General features: G+C 49.6%; 1 protein-coding gene and 1 long non-coding RNA gene across 8 annotated transcripts in view; one reads left to right on the forward strand and one right to left on the reverse strand.

Annotated features, from left to right (window-relative positions):
- The window catches only part of ush (Zinc finger protein ush), a 484,642-nt gene that overhangs the window by 433,396 nt on the left and 23,794 nt on the right, over nt 1-27,452 (forward strand). For 3 of the 7 annotated variants that reach the window (XM_065449974.2, XM_065449979.2, XM_065449980.2), the window contains exon 2: nt 27,165-27,367. In XM_065449974.2, the coding sequence (XP_065306046.1) occupies nt 27,165-27,367 (203 nt within the window). Of the gene's footprint in view, nt 1-25,815; nt 26,380-26,476; nt 26,654-27,164; nt 27,368-27,452 lie in introns of those variants that run through there. The other 4 variants (XM_065449976.2, XM_065449975.2, XM_065449977.2 and 1 more) reach the window with 4 other exon arrangements.
- On the reverse strand, nt 21,670-22,888 carry LOC135916563 (uncharacterized). The gene is made up of 2 exons (XR_010568975.1): nt 22,716-22,888; nt 21,670-21,942 (listed from the first exon to the last, which is right to left on the reverse strand). It is a non-coding gene; the product is annotated as an uncharacterized lncRNA (long non-coding RNA).

Below are 27,452 nucleotides of genomic sequence, written 5' to 3' on the forward strand. Positions count from 1 at the left end.
TATGCACGCCCAAGGCGTTGGCGGCACGTGCTGCGTAGCCGTCGGGCACGCGGGGCGGCCGTTGCGAAGCGCGCATCTTCTGGGATGGCTGTGCTCGCGAGGCGCCGAGACCCGACACCAGGGTCCACGCGCACCCTCCGCCATCATCACCTCGCGCTGGCCATTCGGGACAGGAGGAGAGAGAAAGAGAGGTGGTGCTGCCGGATTAGCGCATTATCTCCGTCGGCCATGGCGGGCCGCATTGCTATGCTCTCGCCGCGCGTGCTCCGGACGGGGCAAAAACAAGGCGCTGTTTGCAGTGGCTGCCGCGGTTTCGCCCCCCCCCCCCCCCCTCTCTCTCGGGGGCCCCGTTTTGTTCTCGCACTAGTGTCGCGCGCAGCCGACCGCGCGAGATTGCGGCGCATCGGGCGCGGAGGCAAATCTCGCGGAGGATTTGCAACGAGCTGCGGCCCCGATCTTCTCGCCCGTGGCCGGGACGGTCGTCCAACGGCACAGAAAGAAGAGCGGCAAATAAAACAACCTCTCTCGCTATATAAACACGCGCGGCGAGATAGCTGTATATACACGACAATGTGCGTGCTCCTCTCACTGGGACTCGAGAATGCGACAAGTAGCTCACCAAAACAGCGTGGTGCGCGATAAAGCACCCGCGCCGCGGCGCTAAGAGCGCGCGTGGTTTTGGGCCGAAGCAGATAAAGCGAGCGCCGGGCTCGCCGCACCGACGGCGCCGTTTTTTTTATTCCGCCACGCCGCCGCCCTTCTTTCCCGCTCTTTCGTTTTATTCCGTTCTGTCTGTGTTGACAACCGGGCAAATTTGTCGCTTATTTCGCGCCGACAAGTGGGCGAAGTGCGCTTAGCAGTGGCCCGCGCGTGCCATTCGACCACGCGCGTTTGGAAATATAGAGCGCACTCTCTTGGCTGGACCCAGTTGTCGAAACACTCTTTATTTTAAAATGGTAACACGCGTGGTTATGTGTTTCGTCGCACTAAGCCTGCTGGCATCTTGCTTTACTTGACGCATAGCCTCCAGCGTAATAACAAAATACTACATGGAGGTAGTGCAAGAAGCTCTATATACCGTCGGACACCTAACACCGCTGCTAATTTGTGGATTGTCATTCTTTAATATATTTCATTCTGGTTTTTCCAGTGAACATGGGACTAAACAGCAGCCCTGAACTCAAATAGATCACATACACTCGTTGACAAACTCTTTACTGGGGCATGGCCGGACCTTGGTATCCGACTGGTTCTGCTACTGAGAAGACGAATTTTTGAGCTTGTCTCAATCACATGTGTGACGATATATATATATCAGTGAAGCATTGAATCACAGGATCCAGCAACGATATAGTTCAAAGAATAGAAGCACGTAGGAAAAACATGGCTCTCCATCCAGGACCTGCGAAAGTGGATGTCCAGCGAAGCTGTTGAAAACCACCACTACTACTGCTGATGGGATGTGTGCAACGATTTATTGCTTTATAGTAATCGGAGTAATGGCAATTCTTACAGCCCGCCGCCGCCCATAGCGGTGCTGCAACAACATTGAAATCAGTTGCCAGGCTCGTTCTTTTACGTACGGAAGGCTACGGACGTCGCTCCCCACGTCGCAAGCTGCCGTCGCCGCGGCAGGTTGCGCAGCAGTAATCTTTTAGCAGAAAACGTATGCGGGTAGCGCTGCGTGCTTCGCATTGTTATCACGAGCGCCTTGTCAACAATTATTTGGTTCGAATGATTCTTTTGTGCTTGTTCTTTATTGAAACGTATGCTCTCTGTATGTTGTATGGGTAAGTCCAAAGAATGTATGCACTGTTAGCCTCTTGCTGACTGCTTGAAGCCTCTGCCTCACGGGAGTACGAGCCACTGCTCCTGGTCTGCACTGCCGCCGGGATCGGCCCACATCTTTGTTAACGGACGTGGAGACGAAAAATGCCGACCATCGGGTGGATAACAGCTTCGCTTTAAAATAACGCCACTTTACTGACTGCGGGACCGGCCTTCGTCGGGGTGATGCACAGATGCAACGGTGGCGATATACAGGGTGTTTCACGTAACTTGTGCCAAGGATTTAAAAAAAAAAGTCGTTAGCCGCAGCTGAATGAAACCAACGGTATAGGGTTGGCCGTCATGTGGCGCTCCTTGCAGTATTTCTGTATTCCGCTTAATTAGTTAATTAACTAAGATGAATTATACACAAATTTTGATATTCACTTTAGGGCCAAGTGCGTTTCGTTGCGTTGTAGAGGGGGTTCAGAAACGAACGATCCAATTTTTTGTGGCTACGTACATGCTACGTTTCGTTTTTTTTGTTGTTGTTGTTTTAAGAAAGCACGCCAAATATGAAATAAGACCGCGTGACTGCGCTTATCGTATTGCAGCGCTCTCAATCGCCCTTCGTCCGAAAGAGCCGTGCGTGCGGATCGTGGTGAAGCGGCCGCGGCTCTGCAGTGGCTTCACAGTGCGTCAGCATCTTTAGCAGTGGCCCCAAGGTTTATGTAAGCTGGTCGCGAAGCTTCCATAGAAGCCCCCATGTCAAGAAAATAGGGCTCGTTGTAACCGTCGCCATCTGCGTATCGTGGGAACAACTAACAGCAAGCAAAAAAATAAAAAGTGACGTCACAACCGGAAATGGCAGTGACGTCAAGATCTTATGCTGCTTGGCGCGAATGCTCGAATTTCTTTAGCGTACGGCAGTACGGCCGCTCGGACAGCAGTTATTTTTCTTTTTTGAGACTGAGGCGAGCTTGCAACTCGCCTCAGCTAAAACGCCAGCGTGTCCTTAGGAGTGGCGTATGTCTTAATGTGAACGTAATTGTGCCGTTATTGACGGCAATTGCTCCAGTAGCTTCCATAGGAAGGTGAGCGAATAGGATGGAAATAAACGACACTGCCAAAGAGCTTTTAAAATCGACTTCGCCTTGGTTCGTCTTGAGCAATGCAACCAATTTAACTGACCAAACAAAACATGTTTCAAAGATGAAAGGTACTATGGCCAGCACACAGTCCTAATGCATAGCAACCTATTCGTAATTCCTTGCGACACCATGCATTCATGTGCAACAATTATAAGACAACATTGCCCCGCATTAGCATTTAGAAAACATCCAACTTGCTAATTTTGCTGCCCGTCGGACACTCAGAGCCTGTGCTACGGAGAGTAAACGAACATAGCGCGACCGATCTTCACAGCGCGTTCCGCATTTACGTCACGACGAGACAAGCGCGTTGGATGCCGCAGCGTGAGCTAGTACGATAACAAAAAGCCTGCACTCACACCTTTCGCCAACGAATGCCGTGCGCTAGGTCACGCAAAATTTGGAGTGAAGCGCACGCCACACTTTGGAGGAACACGCAAGGAAGTAAAAATAATATTTAAAAAAGCTCGAACGAAACCGCAGCGTTCAAGGGAGCAATGCCATTCCGCGCGGCATAATAGCTGGCTTGCACAGGCTTGATAAGTCCTGCGTCAGAATCACTTGTTGGTAGGGATCGCAGAGAACGAATAAATTGTGAAATTGACAAAAAGCAAAAAAAAATTGTTCTTTTAGTGCAGGACAAATATCTGAAACGGAAAATTTACTCGTCGTATGTAAGTATTCTGATAAAAAATTTTAGACAATTTTTGTACACACACACATTAATATATATATATATATATATATATATATATATATATATATATATATATATATATATATATATATATATATATATATATATATATATATATAGTGACACAACTATATTTGGCAGAACCATAATTCAGCGGGTATGCACCAGTGGGGACGACGCTGAAGTAGCGCGGGTTTTTAGGTGAAGCGGGGGAAACGAAGAAGACGTTGTTGTTGTTCCCTTGGACGACTGATAAAGTGCGTTTCTTGGCGGTGCTGCTACGCATACTCGTCGATCCCACGTCGTTACAATATATATATATGAAACTGTTCTTCCACTCTATGAAGGATGACCAGCGAAGCTTTGTGTGTGGGGCTCTTAATTTCGAACTGCGCCTCCGCTGCGGGTCGGCCCGGCATTGCACTATCTTCGGGATTTTTTTCTACACGTGGACACGATAGTGGGGGAAAGTAGCCCTTAACAGCTTCGCGGTAATATAGTTTTCAGTTCAAATGTTCGCGCATGGTGACGCTGGGACAGCGCGCTGCGCGTTCCTTCTTTTTTTTTTTTTTCGCCTTCTCCTGCCGGTTGCCATTTCCGCGCAGCGACTGAGCTTGCAGAGAAGCCACATTGCAGTTGTACTAGTGCCGCATAGCCGATTTTTTTTTTCTTCTTTTTCGAAGTTATGTGATTGACTCGGAACAATCACAGTATATTAAACATTGCTCTTCTTGCTCACATTTCTGAGTCTTGTCCTTATTTATTGCTGCTCTTTACTACGTCTAGCACTTCCCGTACTATCTATGCACGTCATTTCGCTATAGCTCTCACCAATTTCTTTTTCCCCCCTTATTTCAAGCAAACAGAAAGAATCGCGCACTCGAGCTGCCGCTCGATTATCTCTGCCTTCACTGAAATATGTAGCGTGCGAAAAGGTAGACGCGCTTGTTGCTGTTCGGTAACCAAGAACAATACGCTGCCTCAAGCGAGTTCACGGAGCGACTGTCCGAAAAATGACGCGAAAGAAAAGCACCAGTGCTGTGCGGGTGAAAATTATTTTCAGAAGACGCATGACTGAGACGAGAAGCTCTGTTCCCCTTGATAAGGAATAAAAGCGCCCACTTTACGTTCGCACATTCGCAAACAGGGCAGCACCACATTTGTTTCCCTAAGGCGACAATACGGCGCGCCGGCGTCCAGCACTCGGCGATATGAACCTTTGTTTAGCTGTTTTTTTTTTCTTACACGACGCCTTAGATTAGGTGGGACACCGCGTCTCTCGGTTGTACCGCAGCAACAGCAACATCGCGTTAAAGGGGCGGAAGGGGGGGGTGGGCCCGCTTTGCCAGCGACTTATCACCGGCAGTGGCGGCAGCGGCGACGAAAAACGCATCTCGGTGACGGGGCACGTCTTCGGGATGCGTCGCGGAAGGAGGGGGGTCTGTGCTGTCCTCGCCCAATCTCTCGTCGCCACGCTGCCCGGAACGTGACTTCGCGGGAGTCGAGGGCCATTTCCAATTACATCGGTCATAATTCATCCTTGTCAATGGCGCGGCGTTGTATTCCTTTCCTCTCCCCCCCTTTTTTTTCACTTGCGCTCGCCTCGTGCACTCGGGACATTGGGAGCGAGGGGAGTCCTTCCTGTGTGGACATTTCTCGCACTGCGACGGTTGCGCGTGAGTTATCGCTCGGACGATGCGTCAACACCGGGTGGCGGAAGACAAGCAGCGTTCACGCTCTTGCAGTCGCCATCTAAGCACGTCCGTGCAGCTACAAATAAGGTCGCGTCCGCTACACGAGCGAACGCCGAGCCTTGCACACAGATGCTTCACGGTTCGCGGACACGTTTTCAAGGTGTATCTGCGATCCGACTGAGGTCCCGGCCAGCAGCAAGGTGCAGCAGCCACTGGGCGCGAGATAGGACGTGTTTCTTTTGGGGATTACCAGATATCGTCACTGCACGGACGAGCAGCACGACTGGTGACACCGCCGGAACGATCAGGACGCCGTCGTTGTTTTCGCCCCTGTACTCCTTGCGATAAAGCTGCGAGTAGTTGCGCTTTGTACGGTTGCGCGAAGAGAGCCTTCGGCGTCCCGGTGAACACAAATCAAGCCCATCTTCTGTATACAACAGAAGTTATTGCGAGTCCTTCCGTAAGATTGCTTTTTCTTGGTCAAGTTGCTATTTCTTGGTCTTGGTCGCTCGCGAGCTAAATTTTGAGTACGCGCGCCGTTTCGCGGTCGTGCGTGCAATAAATCTAGAGCCTTGGAGTTAGTGGCACATACCCACTTTGGGGCTGTATAATTTTCGCACGCTTCTTATTCTGCTTCTCTTTCTTCACACAAGTCTACTAAAATATACTTGCTAGCAAGTGTGCCGGCTCCATTGTTGCCCAACCCCTTGCTATTACTCTCGTGGATCTTCTTCACACCATTATTTTATGAAACCGAATTTCTTCCGCTGACACTCTTTGATTTCAACAACGACTGTGGACTAGTTCAAGTGCCCGCGGTATTGCGAGACGTTTTAGCTCTTCCTCCACTTCCGCTTCCTTTGCCATGACCTTCCTTATTAAAAAAAATAATTAAGTCAGTGAAACCAAGATGACATCACTTCGAAAGGTCTTTACGATTCTTCATAGCCGTTCACTGAAAAGGTTCGTTGAAATATTTTTTAAGAATTTTGGCTATTGCTTGTTGGAGTTAATTTAGTCAATAGAGCGGGATGTCGCATCGTTATAGAATGGATAAAAGAAAGGGTAATCTGCTGGAGAAGAGAACAGAATTAGCTGACTTGCTTCTTTGGTTGCACTTAGTCTATAGCGTACATCTGTGAACCCGAAGAGAGAGCAGAGAGGAGGTATGTATGAATGACAGTTGTAATTCCACGCGCACAACTACATCATCTTATAAAGTATACGGACGATGCGTCGGATGTTTTAGCGAAGCTTACCGTTACAGCCCCGGCCAGATTTTGCGTACGCTGGCTACTTCATGACGCCTTTGCTACGTGCATGCATGGGCAGCGTAGATTAACCATAGTGTGCGTGCAAAGCTCGCGTATGGCTGTAGCAGAAATGCACTTCCGATGTGCTACAGCACCCTATTATAGTGGGCAGTTCGAGTGGTTCCCGGCCATGCCAGTCCTGCTGAAAATTTGACTCAATCTGGGAGCAGACGAGTTCTGCTGTGGGAATTGTACATCCAACGCAAGATTGTTACCACTCTAAGATCATCGCTTACCGATGCACCACGGATGGTTCAATACAGCATAGAACTATTCACTGCCACAGTTCGCGCTCGCTGTTTCTGCAGGCTGTCGGTAGTATTCTAATAATTGCAAACCCTGACGTTTCGACGCCACAGCTTGATTTCGTTCGCACTGCCGGTGGCGTGGGCTATAAAGCGGAGTCCGAAAAACGGAGAATAGGAAGATTCATAGTGTCGAAGAGTATGATAGCCTATCGCTTCGCCGGTTTTCTGCTCGACTGTGTCGAGCCAGTATGGCTTTCATTTTGCCGCACAGCTCGAGAAAAGCTGCGACGACGCGTCGTAGAGAACGAGCGAGAGCGAGCTGTCATCCGGTGGTCGCCGGGCGGTGAGTCGGCGCGAGCGAAGACAAAAACAGCGAGACGCACGGGCAAAAAAGGAGGCGCGCACACCGCCGCTGTTTGCCCCCGCGCGATGTCCAGTTGTCGAGAGCGCGCGCTATCTGGAAGGTCCAGGCGGCTCCGACTGCGTTGACACACGCGCACTCGCTGCCGGGCTCGTCACTGGGACCCGTTTTCCACTTGCTGTCCCTTTTTTTGTCTCTCGGCCGCCGCGAGTGGGGCATTTCTGCTTCCGCCGATAGAAGCGCCCAATTCAGCTCTCCGGGCTGGTGATGAAGCGTCATTGTTTTATTGTTCAACAAATGCCGGCCGACGTCCTTGCCGGGTGTCGCTCACCAGTCGCGGACCGTTTTTCAATCTCGGAATGCGGGCGCGCTGGCTGTCCAGGCGACGTCGATGATTGCGATTTCTTCTCGCCCGCCCAGGCAGCCAAGCAGATGGTGGCGGCCTTTGGCCGCCTCGGATACAAGCCGGGGCTGCTGTACGCTGATAGGGCGGCCGTCCGCGTCTCGCGCCCCGTTTGCCTCCTGGCGGACGCTGCTGTTCTCGACGATGGCCCGCGACTATGGGCCAGCAGTCGAAAGCTCTCTATGCGCGTGCCGCTTGTATCGGAAGAGGCACTGAACTGGACACCGCGTTGGGTGAACGTGGTGCTGGACCCAGCTGCTTAGCCTATAGTCGAAGCGCTCAAGGCGATGTTATACAGTGATTGTCTGAACAGAAATTTGTTTTCTGGTCTGCCCCTCTGTTCGAAACAGGACAACTTGTATGTCTTCATTGTACACGTTTTATGTTGGTTACCTGTTGGCAAGCGGTTCTTCTGATCCGGTTCTTAGTCGCACTCTGTGCGGGTACCATGTGCAAATAATAATAATAATAAAGAAATAGATAGTTTAACCTTATGCGTTGTCGGTAAAAGCTCTCGACGTGCACACCACGTGCTCGCAAACTTGCTGTTCTAATGATACGGCACTGCGCAGCTAGTTCCTCTCTCTCGATATCTCCCGGCAGTTATTCACCACGTTCAAATTGTCCCTTCGAACATGACGAAGCTTGCGCTTCTTGGCGATTCATTATTGTGTCATCACGAGCAACTTTGCGTCATGCATCGACAGCACGAAAGCTTCTACAGCCTTTCCTACGAGCCTCGTGCTGTGCACAGTGACCAGAGAATGATTTTCGATTTTCGCCATCCCTAAGAGGAAACGAATAAACAAAGTTGCCAGGGGCTAATCACAGTTGTCAACTTCTCCCGCAAGAGGGAGGAAAGAAAAAGAAGAAAGCTGCTCGGCAGCGCTCTTCAGAAGCGAGTGCATGATGTCATGCGACTAGTCTGATCCACGGGCGCGGCTTAAATCAACGTCCTTCTTCTTTATATTTTTTCCCCCGAAACGTCAGCACCGTGGGTTCAGTGCTTGCGAGTGCTGACTGTCCCGATCCCTAATCTTCATCCGCTCTGCTTATCCTACGGCGCGCGCGCTCGCACGCCAGTCGGGCGCATCCACCCGTCTTATTTACAAAGCCATTAATTTTATCACCCCTTCCCCATTCTGTTTTCTTCTTGCCCGTCGGCACTGTGGTCGATGCCGTTTCGTGGTCGTCCTATTAGTTGTTGTTGCTGCGTTCGCTTCTTCAATATACTCGCGGCTATTAATGTTGCGGGCGGGACGCGGTCTCTGCGGCCTCCGGGTGAGGCAGCTGCTCTTGCTGGTGCCGTCAGATGTCAGCGCCGGCGGCTTGCCTTCAATGCAAGGGGCGCCCAAATCAAAAGCCGTTTATCTCTGCAGAGCCAACGCGCCGAGACGAAGACAAAAATTTCCGGACGCGGTTCGCTCGCTCCTGCATCCTTTCGTTCGTGCTAATCTGCTTACTTATGCGGCGAGCACGGCGTTCTTGCACTGCGATCGCCGTTAGAGCAAGGATGGCGTTTGTGCGTGTGCACTTATGTATATCTCGCGGAAGCCACGCCGAACTTTGTCATTTTTCGCGGGCTACCGTGACTAACTATTTCGGCTTCGCAGTGGCCACGAAACAAAACTAAAACGCCCTGTGTTTTTGACGCGTCTTATTTTATCGGGCGGTCTTCAGAGCTACTCTGCGACAAGAGTGCAAACTTGGCGCCACTTTCGCGCTTTGCGTGCGCTGTTTCGGCTTTCTTTTTTATTATCATGTTCGGCTCTTTCGTTGACAGGAAATAAAGGAAATGCGAGCACCGATAAACTGTTCTCCGAGGTGTGCCTTGTTGAGAAGAGGAAAAAGAAATAAACAAGCTGCGCGATTTTTCTAGCGAAAAGAAAAGGGTGGTACGCAGTATGCGTGCTGCCGGAGATCAATCGCCGAGGTCGTCCGCGGTTGGCTTGCAGCAAATGGGATTAATTAATAACCTCTACGAGCTCCGGAGATGCACTCTGCATAAAGTGTGGAAGCGAGGGAAGGGGGGCTCGTCGTGATACCAGAGGGAAGTTAATTACATTTTGCTCAACCAGATCCCGTTCCGGGTGTGTGTGCGTTTCGGCGCGAACAGCACCCCGTGCTTGGCTGGGCGAATTGAATTGGCCAGGTATGAAGAAGAAAAAAAGAAAAAGTATAATGCCAACCGGCTGCCCGGTCTCTCAAAGACGGCTTGTGGAGAGCCGTGCAGGTTCGAAACGTCCAAAAGCCGCGCGCTGCTCGTCGTGCATCATTACACGGAGATGTGGTTCTTGCTGCAGCGGCTGCGGTCGGAAGTGAGAGGGGCGACGAAAAATCGGGAGAGCGAGGACGAGGCCCAGCCACAGATACGTTAGGTTGCGCGCCAGAGGCGAGTTGCTCTACGAATGTTAGCGCCAAGACAAAGGCGCTTTCGCCTTTCCCCGTGCCCTCGACCGGGGGCTCGAATTTCATGGACACCTCCGCGGGCGTGTTATTTACTTTGCCGTACGTGTTCGCGTCTAATGATGTTGCGAGCGACTACGATGTTTTCCGTTTTGTGCGTTTTCTTTCTTTTTTCGGCAGCGACAGGATCCGTGTCTGTGTCACCCCTTCCCTGTCCTTTCGCATCGGCCCTGCGCTTCAGAGCTTGTCGACTTGCTTTGCTGTTTCCTCGGGGTCGCGCTTTCACTTGAACTTTTCTTTTGTTTTCTTTCTTTTATTTTTTTGTTACTTTTGCGCACGAAAAACAAAGCAGGCGTCGTGGAAAGTTGGGCGCAGGCGCGCCGACTCGTTTCCTTCGCTTATCGCGCGCACCGGGGACATATTTGCTCGGAAGCGAATGAGGTTATAGGCCGCGCTGTCGCTGCGGGGCGCGAGAATAATTCCGGTCGGGTTGGAGCGGGTTTGCGTTCTCCCGTGACCAGGCTTTGGCAAAGGCTGTTTTGTTGGGCTTTCATTGCCGACGCGGTTCACGTTGCGCACCGTCCGCATTTTCGCCCGATCGGGCTTTTTTTTTTTTTTTTGCATGCGCGTGCGCGCACTTTTTTTTTTTTTTCTCCTCTCTCTGTCTCGGCATCCGCGCCCGGGTGCACCTCTTTTTGAGCGTCGCTTTTGCACGGAAGCTCCGATTGCGCGTTGTCCGTCGCCCAGAAGAGGAAATAACAGCGGAGGCCACGCGATTGACGTTTCATTAGCGGATTAATTAATCAGAATCAAGGCTCCATAAATTAACTCTCGACGCCCCTTGGTCGTGCCCCCTAGCGCGGCAGCTTGGACGTGTCTCTTCCGATTAATGCAGCCGTTGCGCTTTCGTTTGCGCGGTGCTGGTCGCGATCGTTGCTGTTCGCGCTCCGAACCGCCGGCCGTGTGTATCTCGGTCTCGTGCGGTACACCTCCTTGTTGATTGCCCGTGCGCGTTCTTCGTTTCTTCTGTTTTTTTTTTTCGTGCTCGTAAAAACAAAGAAGGCTGGAGGGGAAGCCGGGCGCGCAGACGTTCCCAGCACCGAGAGTTCGCGCCGTGTGCGCGCCACGCAAAAAAACTTTACTGTGGCCACGCGAGGTTACAGTTCCGGGCGCGGCTTATTTATCTGAGGCATCGAGCGCGACGCTCCTTTGTGTTTGGCGCCAAGCCCAGCGGTTTCTCGATAACTCTGACGGCGTCGGGTTCCGCCGCATGCGCCCGTGTGGGAGTGCGCAGGGCACGGCGCATCCGGTTGCAACCGCAAATGATGAACACGCGCGCGCTGTCATCCCTCTGGCAGAGTTTCGGTGGCGTCACCTCCCCTCCGACCCCCGTTGCTTTTCGGTGGCTCTGCGCGGCGCAGATCCGCTCGCTGGTTGGACCGGGTCCCGGAAATTGACAACTTTCCCTTTGGTCTCGCGTGACGCGAGGCTCGCACCTGTCTGCTGGCGAGCCAACCGCGTTGTCTCTCGCGGTGCATATGCTAAGCGTCTCGCACGCCCCGACTTTCCCGAGTCGGGAGCCGAAGGCGCGCGAAAAAACTTGCGGTTCGCCATTCTGTCATCACGTCCTCTTCACGCGCTGCTCTGATAAATGCGGAACCTTCGAGAGATTGGGTTTGGCTTAACAACTTAGCAAATCAACGCTGTGAGGCGCTATTACCTGTTTCATTATACGTCAATGCGGCGGGAGATGTTCCCACCTAACGGCCAGACCAGGCACGTATACCCAGGATTTCTTTTCGGGGGGGGGCCCACCAACTCCACCACCACCACCACCACCACCACCACCACCACCACCACCACCATCATCATCATCATCATCATCATCATCATCATCATCATCATCATCCTGTTTTATGTCCACTGCAGGACGAAGGCCTCTCCCTGCGATCTCCCTTTAGCCCTGTCCTGAGCCAACCGATACCAACTAGCGCCCGCGAATTTCCTAATTTCATCGCTCCACTTAGTGTTTTGTCGTCCTCGATTGCGTTTTCCTTCTCTTGGTACCCATTCTGTAACCCTAATAGTCCAAAGGTTATTTAACCGGCGCATTACATGACCTGCCCAGCTACATTTTGTCATCTTGATGTCAATTAGAATATCGTCTATACCCGTTCGCTCTCTGATCCAAACCGCTCTCTTTCTCTCTCTTAACGTTATGCCTAGCAATCTTCGTTCGATCGCTCTTTGCGCGGTCCTTAACTCATTCTCAAGTCTCTGCCCCCTATGTCAGCACTGGCAAAATGCACTGATTGCACACCTTACTTTTCAATAATAATGGTAAGCTTCCAATCAGGAGCTGGCAATGTCTGCCGTATGCGATCCAACCTATTTTTATTCTTCTGTGAATTTCCTTCTCATGATCAGGGTTCCCTGTGATTAATTGACCTAGGTAAACGCACTCCTTCACAGTCTCTAGTGGCCGACTGGCGATCCTTGTCTTGTCTTGTCTTGTGTCCCAGACAGTGGCGCGTACCCACTATGGGGGATTGGCCAAGAAGCAGGCGGTTTTCCGTATGGTTAGAAGTAGAGAGAAACTAGATTTGTGTAGTGGAGCGTGGGATGATAGTACTGTAATTTAGAAGTGTAATTAAATCCTGATCTCTTGTTCCTTTGCCCGGCTATTTATCATTATCGTCATCTTCTGCATAATAATATTCAACCCCACTCTTACACTCTCTCTGTTAAGGTCTCCAATCATTTGTTGAAACTCGTCTGCATTGTTGTTGAATAGAACAATGTCATCGGCAAACCGAAGGTTGCTGAGATATTTGCCGTTGATCTTTATTTACTCCTAAGCCTTCCCAGTTTAATAGCTTGAATTCTTCTGAGCACGCAGTGAATAGCTTTGGAGAAATTGTGTCTCCCTGTCTGACCCATTTCCCTATAGGTATCTCCCTGCTTTTCTTGTGTAGAATTAAGGTAGCTGTAGAACCTCTGTATATATTCTTACGCGAAGGACGAGCCAGCAAGACGAGAAACTATTTACCATAGAGTTTCATATTAGTATACCTAGAGGCAAATCTGGCGCTGCGATCGTTCAACCATCATGGGAATGATGGGAAGTACAGGCTTCGGATTGGCATTCTATTGGCTGGCAAAGTAGTCTACAAGTATTTTTTTGGCAGTTTTGGTTTCGCTCCAAGCGCAATTGCTATAACCTGTAGTGGGACAGTGCAACGCAAAGCTCTCTGCTTTTGTTATGTTGCTCGGAGTGGCGATAGCACGCTGGGCCAGCGACTGGGACGATGCTTGTGTCGCGGTGTGGCGTCGAAGCCGTGACGAGAAAGCTGCGGCATCGTAAACGTTGAAATAACATATTTTGAGCGTTTGGACCTTGGTTTGTTAAGTGTGTTAGGTTGGCACTGTAGCGTTACGTGCTTTATGAAACTTCAGAATAGGACAAAGAAGGCACTACTGATACAAGACATATACAGTTGTACTTCTTGTGGCTTGACAGTCAAATTTTACTGAGGGCTTCATTATGTGCTCATTGAAATGCGTGTTTTAGGACTTTGAGAACACAAACTTACTTGTGGTAGGAAAGATAGCTGCTTCCTAGGTGTAGTCAAGTGTCGCACAATGGGTACTCGCAAAGCCACGCTGTAACGCTTCGGAAGCGGTACGCCAATATAAAATATGATGAAGCATACTCGTAGGAGGCCACTAGCGTCCTAGCTAGCACTGCAGCAGATGTGCTTAAAAGTACTTGAAAACGTTCAGCAATCGTGACAGCCGACGCAACCTTTCAAAAGAGCGAGAGAGTTCGCAAGTGCCTGTCGTCTGCGAGAAAAGTCTCGCGTTTCCAGCGAACAGGCGTCGTAGCAGACGACACTTCTAGCGTTCCTCTCAAGGGCGCAACGCTTTGTCACAATACAACATTTTATTTCCAGAAATACTTAATGAGTATTTTTATATAAGTACATGCACGGTTGTTTTGCTGTTGTAAAAATGAATAAATAATTATTCTTTGACGTTAAATTGGGAACAGACTCGCACAAGTATGCATACCCTGGTGTGTCCTGGTGACAAACCATAGTAAACCATGCTTCCATCTCAAAGTCATACAAAGTTTATGTAGCGTGTTGTACATTATATAACATACTGCAGAAATAGAATTAGATTTTACGCTATAATATTTGAGTACAGTTTTGTTTACTGCGCCAGAAGCAAACGCCAGTAGTCTAAAGACCGAAGTCAATCCGAAGCCTGTACTTCCCATCATTCCCATGTAGGTTGAGGCAACGCTTATGAGAACCCCCGTAGACACTAGCGCCACATTTCCCTCTAGGGTATTTATTTAGAAACTCTATGCTATTTACAGATTATATTTACAACAACGGTTGCAGCACTGACCGGTTAGATTCACAGCGCGAGCCCAGTTCGTTCTTCCTCCTCTTTTCTGGAGTGATGACGCCCACGCACCTCGTTCAAACAAACAAATACCACACGCATGTAGCAATATTTTTCAAGCTTTTTACGTAAGCGTTCTGTAGTGCCTCTAGACTGCTGGTATCTCTACTGAATCAAATGCACTTTCGTAATCTATATAAGCCACATAGAGAGGCTCATTGTACTCTGCAGATTTCGCGATAACTTGATTGATGACATGGATGTGATCCATTGTAAGGTATCTCTTCCTGAAGCCAGCCTGTTCCCTTGGTTGACAAAATCCAGTGTTTCCCTTATTCTATTGGAGATTATTTTGGTAAATATCTTATACAATACTGGAAGCAAGCTAATGGTCCTATAATTTTTCAATTCTTTAACGTCTTCTTTTTTTGTGGATTAGTATAATGTCTGCATTCTTCCAGTTTTCTGGGACCCTCGCAGTTGATATACACTTCGTATAAAGAGCCGCCAGTTTTCCAAGCATTATGTCTCCTCCATCTTTGATTAAATTGACTGTTATTCCACCTTCTCCTCCCGCTCTTCATCGTTTCATGTCTTGCAGCGCCCTTCTGACCACATCGCTAGTTATAGGAGAGTTTCTGTATCCTGTTCATTACTGTTTCTAAGTGAGGTATCGTGACTCCTCTGGGTACTGTGTACAGGTCAGCTTAGAATTTTTCCGCTGCTTTTACTGTATCTTCGAGATTGCTTATGATATTATCCCTTTTATCTTTTAGTGCATACATCATGGTTTGTCCTATGCCAGGTTTCTTTTTTACTGATTTCAGGCTGCGTTCATTTTTTTACGGCTTCTTCAGTCTTTCACATGTTATAGTTTCGAATAGCAGTTATTTTCGCCTTGTGGATCAGTTTTGACAGTTCCGCGAATTACGTAACGCTGTGCGGCCGCCAGTCCCACACAACCACGTAGAGCGCAGGACTCTGCGATTCTAGATGTACTGCGCTCACCGAGAAAGGTTAGAAAAACACCCACATAAGCACAGCAGAGAAGTGGCCACGTGAGGCGGTTCGACCGATAACTGTAGAAGCGTCATTCAAAGCAAGTAATTATTCTCCACTTCCGGCGGTGTTTTCTCTACTTCCTTTTTAAATAAAAAGATGTTGATCCATAAATATTCTCATAAACAAAGGTTAACATTTTTATCATTCGCTTTTGCTTGCAGTTTGGTTGTTGCGTTGGCTCTCTCCCTTAGTAGATCGCTTAATTTTTCAACTCCTTGCGATTTTTGTTTCCGGTTTCCAATTTTGCACGAAAAGTGCTATACAATTAAGGAAAAACAGACGAGGTAACTGGCGACAGCCATCTTGCTTATGGGTTTAAGGGTTATTGCAGGGTTTCATGATGGACGCTCTTTCACATCATTTTATTTCCCACCTTATCTAACCCATATCACGTGTGTATGGTTCCGGGCATCTGCCAGCGTCGCGGCGAGCCGTAACTCAAAGAAATAATGAAGCAAAGGGAAAAGTTCCACGCAATTGGTGTTTTCTCCGGCCGCAACTCGTTCCATGAGAGTACAGATCAGCTGAGTAACAGCCGCATCCCTCTCCTGGTCCCAGGATCAGTCTAAACAAACAAGGTTGAACTAACAAAAGCAACAGCTATGCGCGTGACGGTTGAATAGATGGTGACAACTGAGCGCATCTCGAGTTATCCGCGTGGGTGCGGAATCTACGAGAAAACTGTCCTTCACATTACAAGAGATGCCGATAACTACCGCCATCTAAAAGGAGTGAAAAAGGCAGCATAAGGCTGGCCGATGAACAGCTGCCAAGTCTCAACATTAATCTGGCGGCGCTTTAGGAATGTGTGAGGAGTGGTGGCGTGGTTGGGGAGGGGGGTATGCCACTTGATTTCGGGGGGGGGGCCCGGGCCCCCCCGGGCCCCCCCCTGGGTGCGTGCCTGGGCCAGACAAAGATTATCGGCAACACTGGGCTTTGCTACTACACCTGCCGACCGGCCCCACTACAACATCTAGATAATACGAGGCCTGCTCGCTCCTCCGTGCCGTCAGCGCCGAGGGTCCATGAGATCCGCGGACCTTCCACCTTCATTTAATTTAAAAGCAGTCAGCCTTAACAAAATTATGTAGGTAGAGAAAAAGAGAGATGCTGTATTCAATAAAAATCTGGATATGTTTGCCAGGGTGACGGCCTGGCATGCCTACGCGATGCTTATACGCAATGATTTTTTTAAAAAAGATGGCACATACACCCACTGACACGCATACAACAATGCTGTCGGGCACATTGAATAATACCGTCAGCTGTGCGCTCTGGCAAAATCGAATGCTTGGAATCGGGAATAATGATATCGATAAGAAAATCCTGAAGGCACTGCGCGTCAGACGTCGCAAAATAAGGGCGATCTATTTATTTAAAACGTTTACACCTTTCTTTAGCGTGTGCGTCTGTTTCGACGTCGGGAGTGCGTAAAGATTTCTAGCAATTTCGCTTTAAAATGGTGGCATGCTTTCGCGTGCTCCGTTCCTCCACCGGCGACTTCATTTTTTCCACCTTAATCACATTTAATGCCACTAAATCCGATCGACGGCGAGCCCGGTGACTGTCCTATAATCGTCCTTGTACGCTTGGTCTTACCAGAGTACTTGCCAGTATGAAAAGGCTCTGGTCTTACATTTCGCCCTACTTTTCGGTCATGCCAACCGCTAGCTTCGCTCTCTCTTTCATGATCGAGGATTGGTAGATCACAGAAGAATCTGCCAGCATGCGAAAGATAGGTGGTAGTTTAGGGAAGATGCGGGATGATAACGTTTTGACGGGTGTTCGAAGCAACCCACGCATCCAACTTCATGCGCTGGCTACGCTAACGATGTCAATGCCCCTGTCTTTTATCGTCTGTGATAACGACACTGCACGCAAGTCGAGACATTACTTATTGCAGGGCTGCTTTCCCGAAGGGTTTTTCGCTGGCGGCAATACTTTTTTTTCGTCGTCTGGCAGGTGCACTTTTTTTTCCCCCTTTGCGTTCTGATCAGAGGCGTGCGCGTAGTGGTGCACGTCAGATCGCGGTACGGTGACGCACATGAAATGCGCGTTTGTTAGTCTTTCGACGCCTATTGAAGCAGACGCTGACATTGTGTGAAAATTATCTAAATTCTCGGGTTCTTAATTATTTCCTGGGCGCGCGCACGCGCTTGGCGGCATACTTATGACGACAGTTTGCGCAGGCATTGGCTAGTCTTCCCGTTAGAAGGAATCGAATTTTCGCTTCTTGCTTTCCCTGATGGCCATCACGTAAAAGTAGATAGAGAAGGGCTGGCGTGCACAGTGCCATCAAAAGTAAAGCGTGGCCTGCCCTCTGCGCTTTAGAAAAGCGGATCGACCGATCGCTGCCACAGCGTCCTCGGACTCGCCCGATAACTCGCTCTCGCCCCGCGCGGAAGAAAGCCCGAGAGAAAGACAACCCCGACAGCTGCGGTGTCAGGCCGCCACGAACACGCCGAAAAAGAAATGGACGCGACGAGATATCCCGTGGCTTCGGTGTACACTCGCAGAAGCCGGGCTTCTGCGCGTGGGGCCTTTTGAGCGTTGCGTTGGGATGCGGCCGATAAATGCCGCGACGCCGCAGGCAGAACGCATTAGTCAGATTAGGCGCGGTGCTTTATGCAAATCGGCCTCTGGTCTCACTCGCCGTGCGCGCTGGGAAGAAAAGTGGTGGCCGCCGTTCTTAATGGACAAGCGTCGTCTTTCCCGCATGGCCGCGGTCACGTGCGCGAGCGATCCGGCGTCGGCATAATCGCCCAAGTCCCGGATACAAGACGCTCCTATATGTGGCAACGAAGCCGTAGGGCGAAAGTTTCTCTCGTTATCTCTGTCTCTTTGTTCTTCTCTCAAGTCAAACACTGCCATACCGGAGAGCTATAGCGGGCAGCAACTCCTTATCTCGCATCTCACGAACACGAAAAGGGTTGCAACCAGAGCTCGGGGTGTATGGTGTGGTCACTGCGTTTGGGATATTCATTGCGCAAAGCAGGCCGCGCACTCCACAAGACAAGCGCGGGCGTGTGGACTGCTGATCATTTAGATCGGCACCGCGCAGCTACTCCGCCTGCGCGCTTCTCGTGCTGCGTGTGCAACAGGGGCAGGGGGGGGGGGGGGGGGGCAGGTGCTCATCGGACAGAGATCGTGCACGGTAATCATTCGGGACCATTGTGCGGCCTTGTCTCGGGACAGCGCTCAAAATTGATCACTCGCGTGTACCTATAGTACGCTCGTATTTCTCTTTTGTACAGAAAGAAAGCGATTACTTCCCTTTATCGGCGTTTCGATTTTATGTGCCTTAACCAGTCATTTGCATGCGAAATATCACATATTAAGCTTGCCTTTAGGCTTGTAGTATTGACTAAAACCTGAATCGCGTACGTAAAGAAGATATTGTTGTTTTCAGAACGGTTAACGTTACAGCGATAATAATAGAAAACATATATGTGCGGAAAGTACTCCCCGCAACTGCGTATTCATAATAGGATCGAGGCTGGTATGAACGCTAAAAACAAATAAGATTCACTTAGTGCTCTCAATTTTAGGCGCGGACGGACTACATGCTGAGGCCTGTTTGATATATTCAGATTCCCATAAAGAAGCTTCTCTGCATGCGTAGCAAATGATGAGATTACTGGGTTTAGTTTTCGCATTACTGCATCAAATGTGTCCATTTGTTTGTCCGCACAGACGCTTGCTCTCTCTGCCATACGCGTATCTAACGCATGTGCCGTAAGCATTTCTATGCCTACCTAACGAGGATACCCGCCTGTCAGGTAAGACGATCGCTTCCACGATAGGGCCCGCAGCAGCGAGCGAATTGACCTTCGTGCTGCCTCTCGCGTCAACGCGAACTTAGTGGCGGGAACACAGCACACAGCGCACACGAAGCTATCACTACTCACCGCACTGTGTCCCCATCTCAAATCGCTCTCAAGATAGTGTCCACGTGGCCCGCCATATACGCAGCCGCCGCCGGAGTACGGTTGACCACGGTTGATAACGGTTAGACGCGGATTGACAAAGCGCTAAAGAGCGATAATGGCTTATAATGATCGGAACATCATCAGCGTACATGGCGCCGCCACCTGCAGTACTTTGCTTGCGTCATCAATTCACCTTGCGCCGCCGTCCACAGCAATTCGTGTCGCCGCAGCGCTGTCGTTTACACTGGCCGAATGAAGTTTCGTAGCATTGATAATGACACCGAGCTGCGTGTAGATTAGCGAGTGGCACAATGCTTACGCATACTTATAAGGCAACTCCCAGGGGAGTTTCTGCGTGAATTATTTTTTTTCCATCTCTCATCGTGTATCAAGTCTAGAGTAGTATGTCAGACCTATAGCTAAACTAAGGTAATGTTGGAATAGAGGCCGCCACCATCCGTCGTGCTACCAACACCACACTACAGATTTCGTTATATTAGCCGCCAGCAACTCAGTTTTACGACGTCCTGTGTCTAGCGACTGCAATGTTACACACGATCCTCTTGTAATGCTTTATTTCCGCCTCCCGTTTGTAGCCGATTATCAAAGTATCAAAGCGCAAAAGTTCACTTGCGAGGTAAGATTACTTCTGCGTAGTGGGATATCCACATAATAAAAAGGCAGCTCAGGAACTGCTAAGGATGGTCGCGCGCAACCGCTAAGCAGTCATGCAGTTATACGCCTAAGGTAAATTGTATTCTGGTCATATATAGGAGGCTTAAGATTTTCTTTCCTTCTGCTGAGTGATCACACACCACCTCGTTCATGTGTCATGACATCACAAAGATTGCGGAAGGATCAACACATTGCTACAATGAATCGCTAATGCGCTGCGTTCAGCTGTCGCAACAACCGCTTCAGTTGTTTAAAACGCGCCAAATGTGTTACAGCGAAGCTGTATATGGCTAGGGTTCCGTGCATATTTGTTCTCCGTGAACAAAAGCATCATCATCAATGGCTCAAACCCCCGTGAGCAATCCTGCTCCCGTAAGCATGCAAAAAATGCAATGGCTCATAGCCCCGTAAGGCAGAGGCTACAAGCACTCGGCAAATTGAAGCGAACGGCGCTTAAATTCTTTCTAATCACGCATACAACATACAGAACAGCATGTAGAAAACTGTCATCGTAGCCTGGCTCATACCCCCGTAAGCAATCAAAAAATGCAATGACTCATAGTACCGTAAGGTTCATGGCTACTCACTTTGCGTGAATTAGCTGCGATGACACTACCCCTGTTGTAGTTGTCGGTGATTTCAATGTGGATGTGTCGGTACCGAAAAGAGAGCGGTTTACGCGTTCCGTGTTGCACACATATCCCTTGCGATGCCACACTGATCCGGCCCAACCCAACACCCAGCGGCCTACGTGCATCGATTTGACATTACCAAAGAATGTGATTGCAGTTGTGAGTGAAATAATGAGCACAGATCAAGACAATAAAAGAGTGGGCGTACCTTTCGTCACGATGACCACCCATCTAGACAATAAATGAGTTCGTATCTTTTTTCAAAATTATGCGTCACCTCTGTGTCGTGTGCCGCTTCGCTGGCCAACCACCTTCACAAAGTGGCATGGCTCATGATTTTTTCAAGAGAAGCTTGTATTGCCTCACCCGTGTCGGCGTCGGTGTTGCCGCACGAAAATAAAAACTACTTGTCGGGTTGCAAGACCACCACTCTAGCCGATTCAGCCACTGTCGGTTCATGATACGCGCCTTTAAAGCGGGGTTTTATATGCACGAATTCAAGGCGCGAGCCAATAGACAAGAAAACCATGGCCAGGCGGCGCTACTGCGACTCTTGACAGCGCCCCCAATGTGGAAGCGTCAAGCCGGGCGGTCGCGCCGTGGCGCAGTCTCCGCTTTGTTTACATTGTGTTGTCCGCGCTTTTCTTCGCTGCTCGTGCTCACGGCGCTCCGTTTTCGACGGCGGCAGATCGCCTGCTTGCGCAACAGCCATGCAAAGATTGCCGTGCGGTTTCAAGAAGGCTGCCGACGCCGACAGCTTTTTTTCGTGGCGGCAACCTCACGATAGGGGAGCGTCTGCTTCCGAACGTGTACGGCGTTGAACTAATTGTGGACGGTGATGTGAGAGTGAAAGCCAAGTGCGTGTCACAGGTGTCCGACAAGATCGTAGACGACGTCGAGTTAGAGGTACGCACTATGTTCAGAAATTTAGCCACATTTATTTCAATTACAACATAAGTCACACTGGCAGCAGGAACTTCTGTTGTCATACTACTCGATGACTGCAGATCCATTGGGCTGCTTCTTGACGGTTCCGTCACTTCACAAAGGCTTGTTCTGGAGTCTGTTTCACACGTGTCTTGCCGCTGCTCAAGAGCTGCGTCGCTGCAGTAGGAAAGCACATGTCCCGGTGGTGCTGACTGCTGAGAAGACTGTTGTGATTGCCATTGGTCTGTTTGGCGCCGCTTCCATCTGCATCGCATATGAATGAAACAGTATGTGTGCCTATTTGTTGTGGGGATTAAATTACTCCCAATAATATGTTTGCAAAGGTAACGTTCCTGTGATTGTGTGCATATATTATTCTACAAGAGTGCTACCACTACAAGTTACGATACTTGCACACTTAGATACTTAGAAAGCATGGGAAAACAACAAACATAACGCGCACGTCTCGAGCGGCTGCTTTCCGATCTGCTGCTTCCCGACGACCGCGGCTTGCATTAAATACGGTCTGCTACCACACAAAAGTAGCGCGCAGCCCCTTTCGTTACCTGCACAACTAGTAATTTAAGTTGCAGCGTTTGGAAAAGGGAAATAATTCTCTTGAGCTCGTCCATTCCGATCGCGAGGGAAGCCACAGTGCAATCAAATAAATTCGGAGGTTCTAAGTACCGAAACCATGCCAAAACCACGAAATCATTATGAGGCCCGCTGTAATGGGGAGTCTCGGGAATAATTTTAACCTCTGGGGGTTTTTTAACGTGCACAAAAATCAAAGCACGCGGTAACAAGGGTGTTCTTGCATTTTGGCCCTATCGAAATGCGGCCGCCGTGGCTGGGAATCGAGCACGCGTCGTAGAACTTAGCGGCGCAACACGCATGCATGTACCGCTAACAAACGGCGGATGCCACCACAATTCAACAACGCGACACGACTAAACAAACGGCCGTGCACTAAAAACAGGCATATGACTATTCCGCTTTCAAGATATTACACGCGAATGCGAAAGTATGAGACTTACTTGACTCGGCGCACGGCAGTTATCCATGCTTGTCGTCTGTCCTTCTCGTACCACTTCCCAGGAAATCTGTAGAACTTCACGGGCGGCGTAGGACCTTTCGTGTTTTCGAGGCTGATGTGGCAATCAACAACACATCAGTATTGCGTGCCACCTTTCCTGGCTGATGAGGTCGCACTCGGCGTCGCAAAAACCACGCGCACGAGCGCTCCGCTCCCGCCGTACAGAACACAGGCGCGCGCTAGCGCAGCGACGACCCTCCAAACTTCCATCGGTCCGCTAGGGGAGCATTCGGCGCTGGTGCCGCGCGGGCAAACTTTAGGTTGCCTCCTCTATCACGGGCGTCCTCTCCCTCCGGGGAGGGAAAGGGTGCGATAGCGTGCTCGCTCGCCTCACCGCCTGCCGTTTCCCGCCAGTTCAGGCAAGGTCGGTTCAGGCCGGGCAGTCAGATGCGAAAGGTCGCGTTTGGTTCGTTCTGCCGAAGAGCAGGAACGGCAGCGGGGAGCTGGCCGCGCGTTCGGCCGAAGAACAGGCGGCGTTTGATGAACGCCGTCGGGAACTCACTTGAGGAAGGGCTCGTCGTCGACGTGCCGACCTCGCCGTGAGGAAGCGCGAAGAGGCGTTACGACAACGAAGAGCCGCTCATCCCGAGCTTCGTCTGCACCCCTCTTCTCAGTAGTGGAACGGCGGTCAAATTTTTTTTTTGTAATAGATGGCGCAAGGTAGGATAAGTAATGCAATCAGGCCTAGGCGCAGATGAGTGTCTTGAAGAAGAAATCGCTGCACGTAGCTCTTGCAGCGTGAATGGGAGGTAGAGACGATCGTCCATTGTTGGAGGACCGCACCTGAGTATGCATATCTGCCACACAACGATAATCGTCAACTACCTTGCTTGCGTTTCCTTTCTTGAAAACGCCGCACCCGCTACTTTCTTGTCGAGAATGCTCTGTCATGCTGATAACGCGCGTGCCGTCCGTGACTTGGAAGTACCGGGCTCGCAGCGTTAAAGGGCCCCTGAAACGGTTCGGACAAATTTTGTAGGCGCGTAGGGTACAGCTTAAGTAGAACATTCGCACCACAATTTAAGTGAAGCGTTACGTATTAATGGAGCTGCAAGCGATTAGAAGTTACCCTCCTCCCTAGCTATGCTTTTCCTCCTCAACTCGCTCGCCGAGTGAGCGGCGCTAAGCTCCGCCTTCACTGGTTCAGCGTCACGATGCGACGTCACATCGCTCACTTCCGGTTGTTTAGGAGCACGCCCCCGCCCGCGCGAGACCTCTCCGCTAGCCGCTTGGCCGTCGACCGAGAGCTATCGAAGCAGCGTGCGTTGCGAGCATTCTGTCGTAGCGCCGAACGTGTCCGGTACTCCGCTAAAAACAGGCAAGCTGGTCATTTCGGCAAATGACTGCAGGCATAAACTCAAGCTGATGAAGGAACTTTAGCGTAGACGTACGTGAGCAGCCTGATCGGTCTGCACGGTCCAGACACTTGCTGGCGCAGCGCTTAACCAGTCAAACAAAGCGTTAATATTGCTCTAACCAAGTGTAAAGTATTTTAAACATTTATAAATCAACGTGTTGATGATTACACTCCTGCGAAAAATACACACCAGCAGCAAAGAATACACTTCGTTGCTGCTACTGTGTATGGTTGAGCTCTGTGCCACCAGGAGGCTGCACCGTGCAGACCGCTCACATTTGCCCTTCTGCTCATCTCGTGTCTCATCCCGGCACAGTCAAGCGGCCAGACCCTGTCCCCTTGCGCTTGCGTTTGCCCTAATACTGGACTCGCGGTTTGCAGGTCGCTAGGTTTGCAGTCCACAAGGCAACAAAGTCGAATCATAGTGCTCGCGAAAAGACTGAGACCGACTCTGACCGCGGAGCTCTCTTCAAAATGGAGTACGTTGTAACACAAGCAGACGACACTTGCTGTGTGCCGGAAGTGCTGAAGTGTACTAAAAAACTATTCTTATGTATTCTCTTTAAGTTATTTTCTTTTTACAAAAACAAAGTAACTAACATTCCAACTATTACGAGCATCATTTGTTCACCAAAAAGTTGGAAAAATTATCGACCACGCGTCCGGCGTGCCCGCGACCGGGCCGGTGGGCTAGACCTGCCGGTCCCGACGTGGGACTAGCCGGGTGCGCGACGAGTTCGCGTCCTCGCCGGACCTACAATAAATGTTTCTTCTTCTTCTTCATCGACCACGCGCCCTGGTCAGCCAATCAGATAGCTCGCCCATGTGACGTAATATGGGTTATTTGCATCATATGGGTAGGGGCGGCTTAAAATTCCGCCGAGCAGTGCGCTGCGATCGGCAGCGATGGGTATTTTTAAAACCTTATAATAAATTACACGCTTTACGCAGAGCACTTAGATGCATCAATTAATGATCAGAAGAACCTACTCTAACGACTCAGTACGTTTGTAGAAAATCGCCAAAATCGTTTCAGGGTCCCTTTAAAGAAAGGAAATGCGGACAAGACAGATGACGCGGCTCAAAGGGTGTAAATTTATCTTAAAGGGACACTAAAGCGAAACAGTAAATCAGTTTAGACTAATGAAGGACATTTTGAAAACCCTGCAGGGAGTCATTTAAAAAAAAAATTGTTTGATTATTAGATGAGAAAATGAAAGTCGAAGTATCAGTATTTGAATTTAGCGCCTAAACCCCAGTGCCGGTACGTCACCGTTACGTCAGGGATTCCAAAGTATGTTTTCGCATTTGGGCTGCGTTGGCTGAGTAAAGGTTCCCGAAACTTGCCATGTTTAATATTTGGTTCCTTTAGAACACAATGTAGTCAATCTGTACCGCTATATATAATTAGTAGGCCCTAGAAGATGCCATCAAAAATCTAAGACGTCACAGCCACTAGGTGCGGGAACTTAAGTAGGCGTCGCCACCCGTATTTCGTTCTCGCACTTTTTCTGGCTTACCAAACGCCTTATCGTTGTAAGAGTGCCGTTTTTGGTGTTGTAGAAACGTAATTTACTGACGCAGAAGAAATCATTTTTCGCTTCAGTGTCCCTTTAAGAGTGTACTTTGAGGTCTTGTAGATACATAAGGCCGTCACTACACTAAACAATTCTTCGAGGTCACATGAAGTTTTTTCAAGTGCAAGTGTTATTAAAGATTATATATATATGAAATCTTGAAGGAAGGACAGGCGTATATGGCATATAGTGAGAAGCTCTATGGGGTTCGGAAAGCTGGTCGTACCCCTTCCCCAGAAGTATTGAAACTTTGCGCCTCCCTTAATCGCGTACGACGCTTTCAACCGGCAAAAACATAGCCTTTCAGACCCGCATGTTAAATAGAGAGGGCGGCACCCCATTAGCTGTGGATTTGGACACCACCTATGCCTTATTGAAACCTTATTTAGTTCCGCCGATTTCGAAGCAAGGCGAGTAGTGCCAAGCACGGCCAAGTCAGATATGCGGTTGGCGACAAGTGACGAAACCGAAACTGCTACAAACATGGTAACATGGCTACTTGACGACTTCATTCTACAAAGATTTGTTATCTTCGTCGCGGGATGTTTGTATGCATAACGGTGGTATGTATTGTTGATCAGTTGATAATTGCAACTGCCGTGACCAGCGTTCTTCAAATGTACCCTTGGACATTAAGAAGTGTATTTCATTTTCTTCGGGAAATATTTAAGGTATGGTCATAATCTCTCTTTGACAAGTGAATTCGCGGCCTTTCTTGCCGATTGTGCGTTTTTACTTCACCCACTATGAGCTGCACTATGACATAGTTGCTGTACACATCCGACCTAAGCGTTGCACTGATTTGCGCCGCTCTCTATTTTGAAACCCACGGCTGCGTGTGAGGGCACAGCTGGCTCTCTCTGATATGACTGCGCCTCATAAAAGATCTCAGAAACTTCAAGTGGGCAACGAACAATTTCGCGGTGTCACCTTCGCGATGAGATGGTAATGATACATCCGCATCTTTTCAACAACTTTTAACTACCTGTAGATTGTGCCAGATACCTTACTTTTAAGCTTCGACCCGAAAAAGCTTGCACGGTTTGCCACACCACATGTTAAGCTTTTACCTTTATTATCACTGCCCCTGAACTTGTTTCCTATCTGTTAGATTAACAACTCGACTATCAGTACCGCCTGCCGAGATATATCAGTATGCGCTGTCGAAAGATAACAGATAGCTCGCTGATAACTGTGCTTTTAAGGGGAAATTGTGTGCAAAAAGATAAGCCGTGCAAGTCAGAGAGCAGAGTCGTGTGGTACCCATGCCCAGGAAGCTTGCCCAGCTCTTTAGCTTGCATAGAAGCTATATGTTTCGATTAATGTGTCATACTCATCACAGGTGTCAATGTTATTTTTTATTGCTGTATGTGTTCTACTGTAGACGTGGGCACCAAAGTGCAGAGGGTGAAGGCATACCAGCCTCTCAGGTGTGGTACCATCATTCACTCCATAGGAAAAGCGGAGGAGGAGCTTGAGGAGTTGGCCGAGTCCCTGCAGCTACCTTCAGAGGTGCTTGCCCTGCGTGAAGGCAGCGAGCCATCTCCCGAGCTGAGCATCTACGCCAGGGTCATGCTGCGTGGAGGCACGCTCTTTGGGCCTTACGCTGCCCACCTGGTCAAGGACCCTGGCCAGTCTGTCAGTGCTGCTCACATCACCGTGAGTAGCTGTGCTTGCTTAGTTCACTGAGGTTTAGGAGCCATTTGGTTCAATCAACCTCCTTTGCTCACTATTGGGGTTTTTG

Source organism: Dermacentor albipictus, chromosome 1 (genome assembly GCF_038994185.2).
Source record: "Dermacentor albipictus isolate Rhodes 1998 colony chromosome 1, USDA_Dalb.pri_finalv2, whole genome shotgun sequence".
NCBI classification, from domain to species: Eukaryota; Metazoa; Arthropoda; class Arachnida; order Ixodida; family Ixodidae; genus Dermacentor; species Dermacentor albipictus.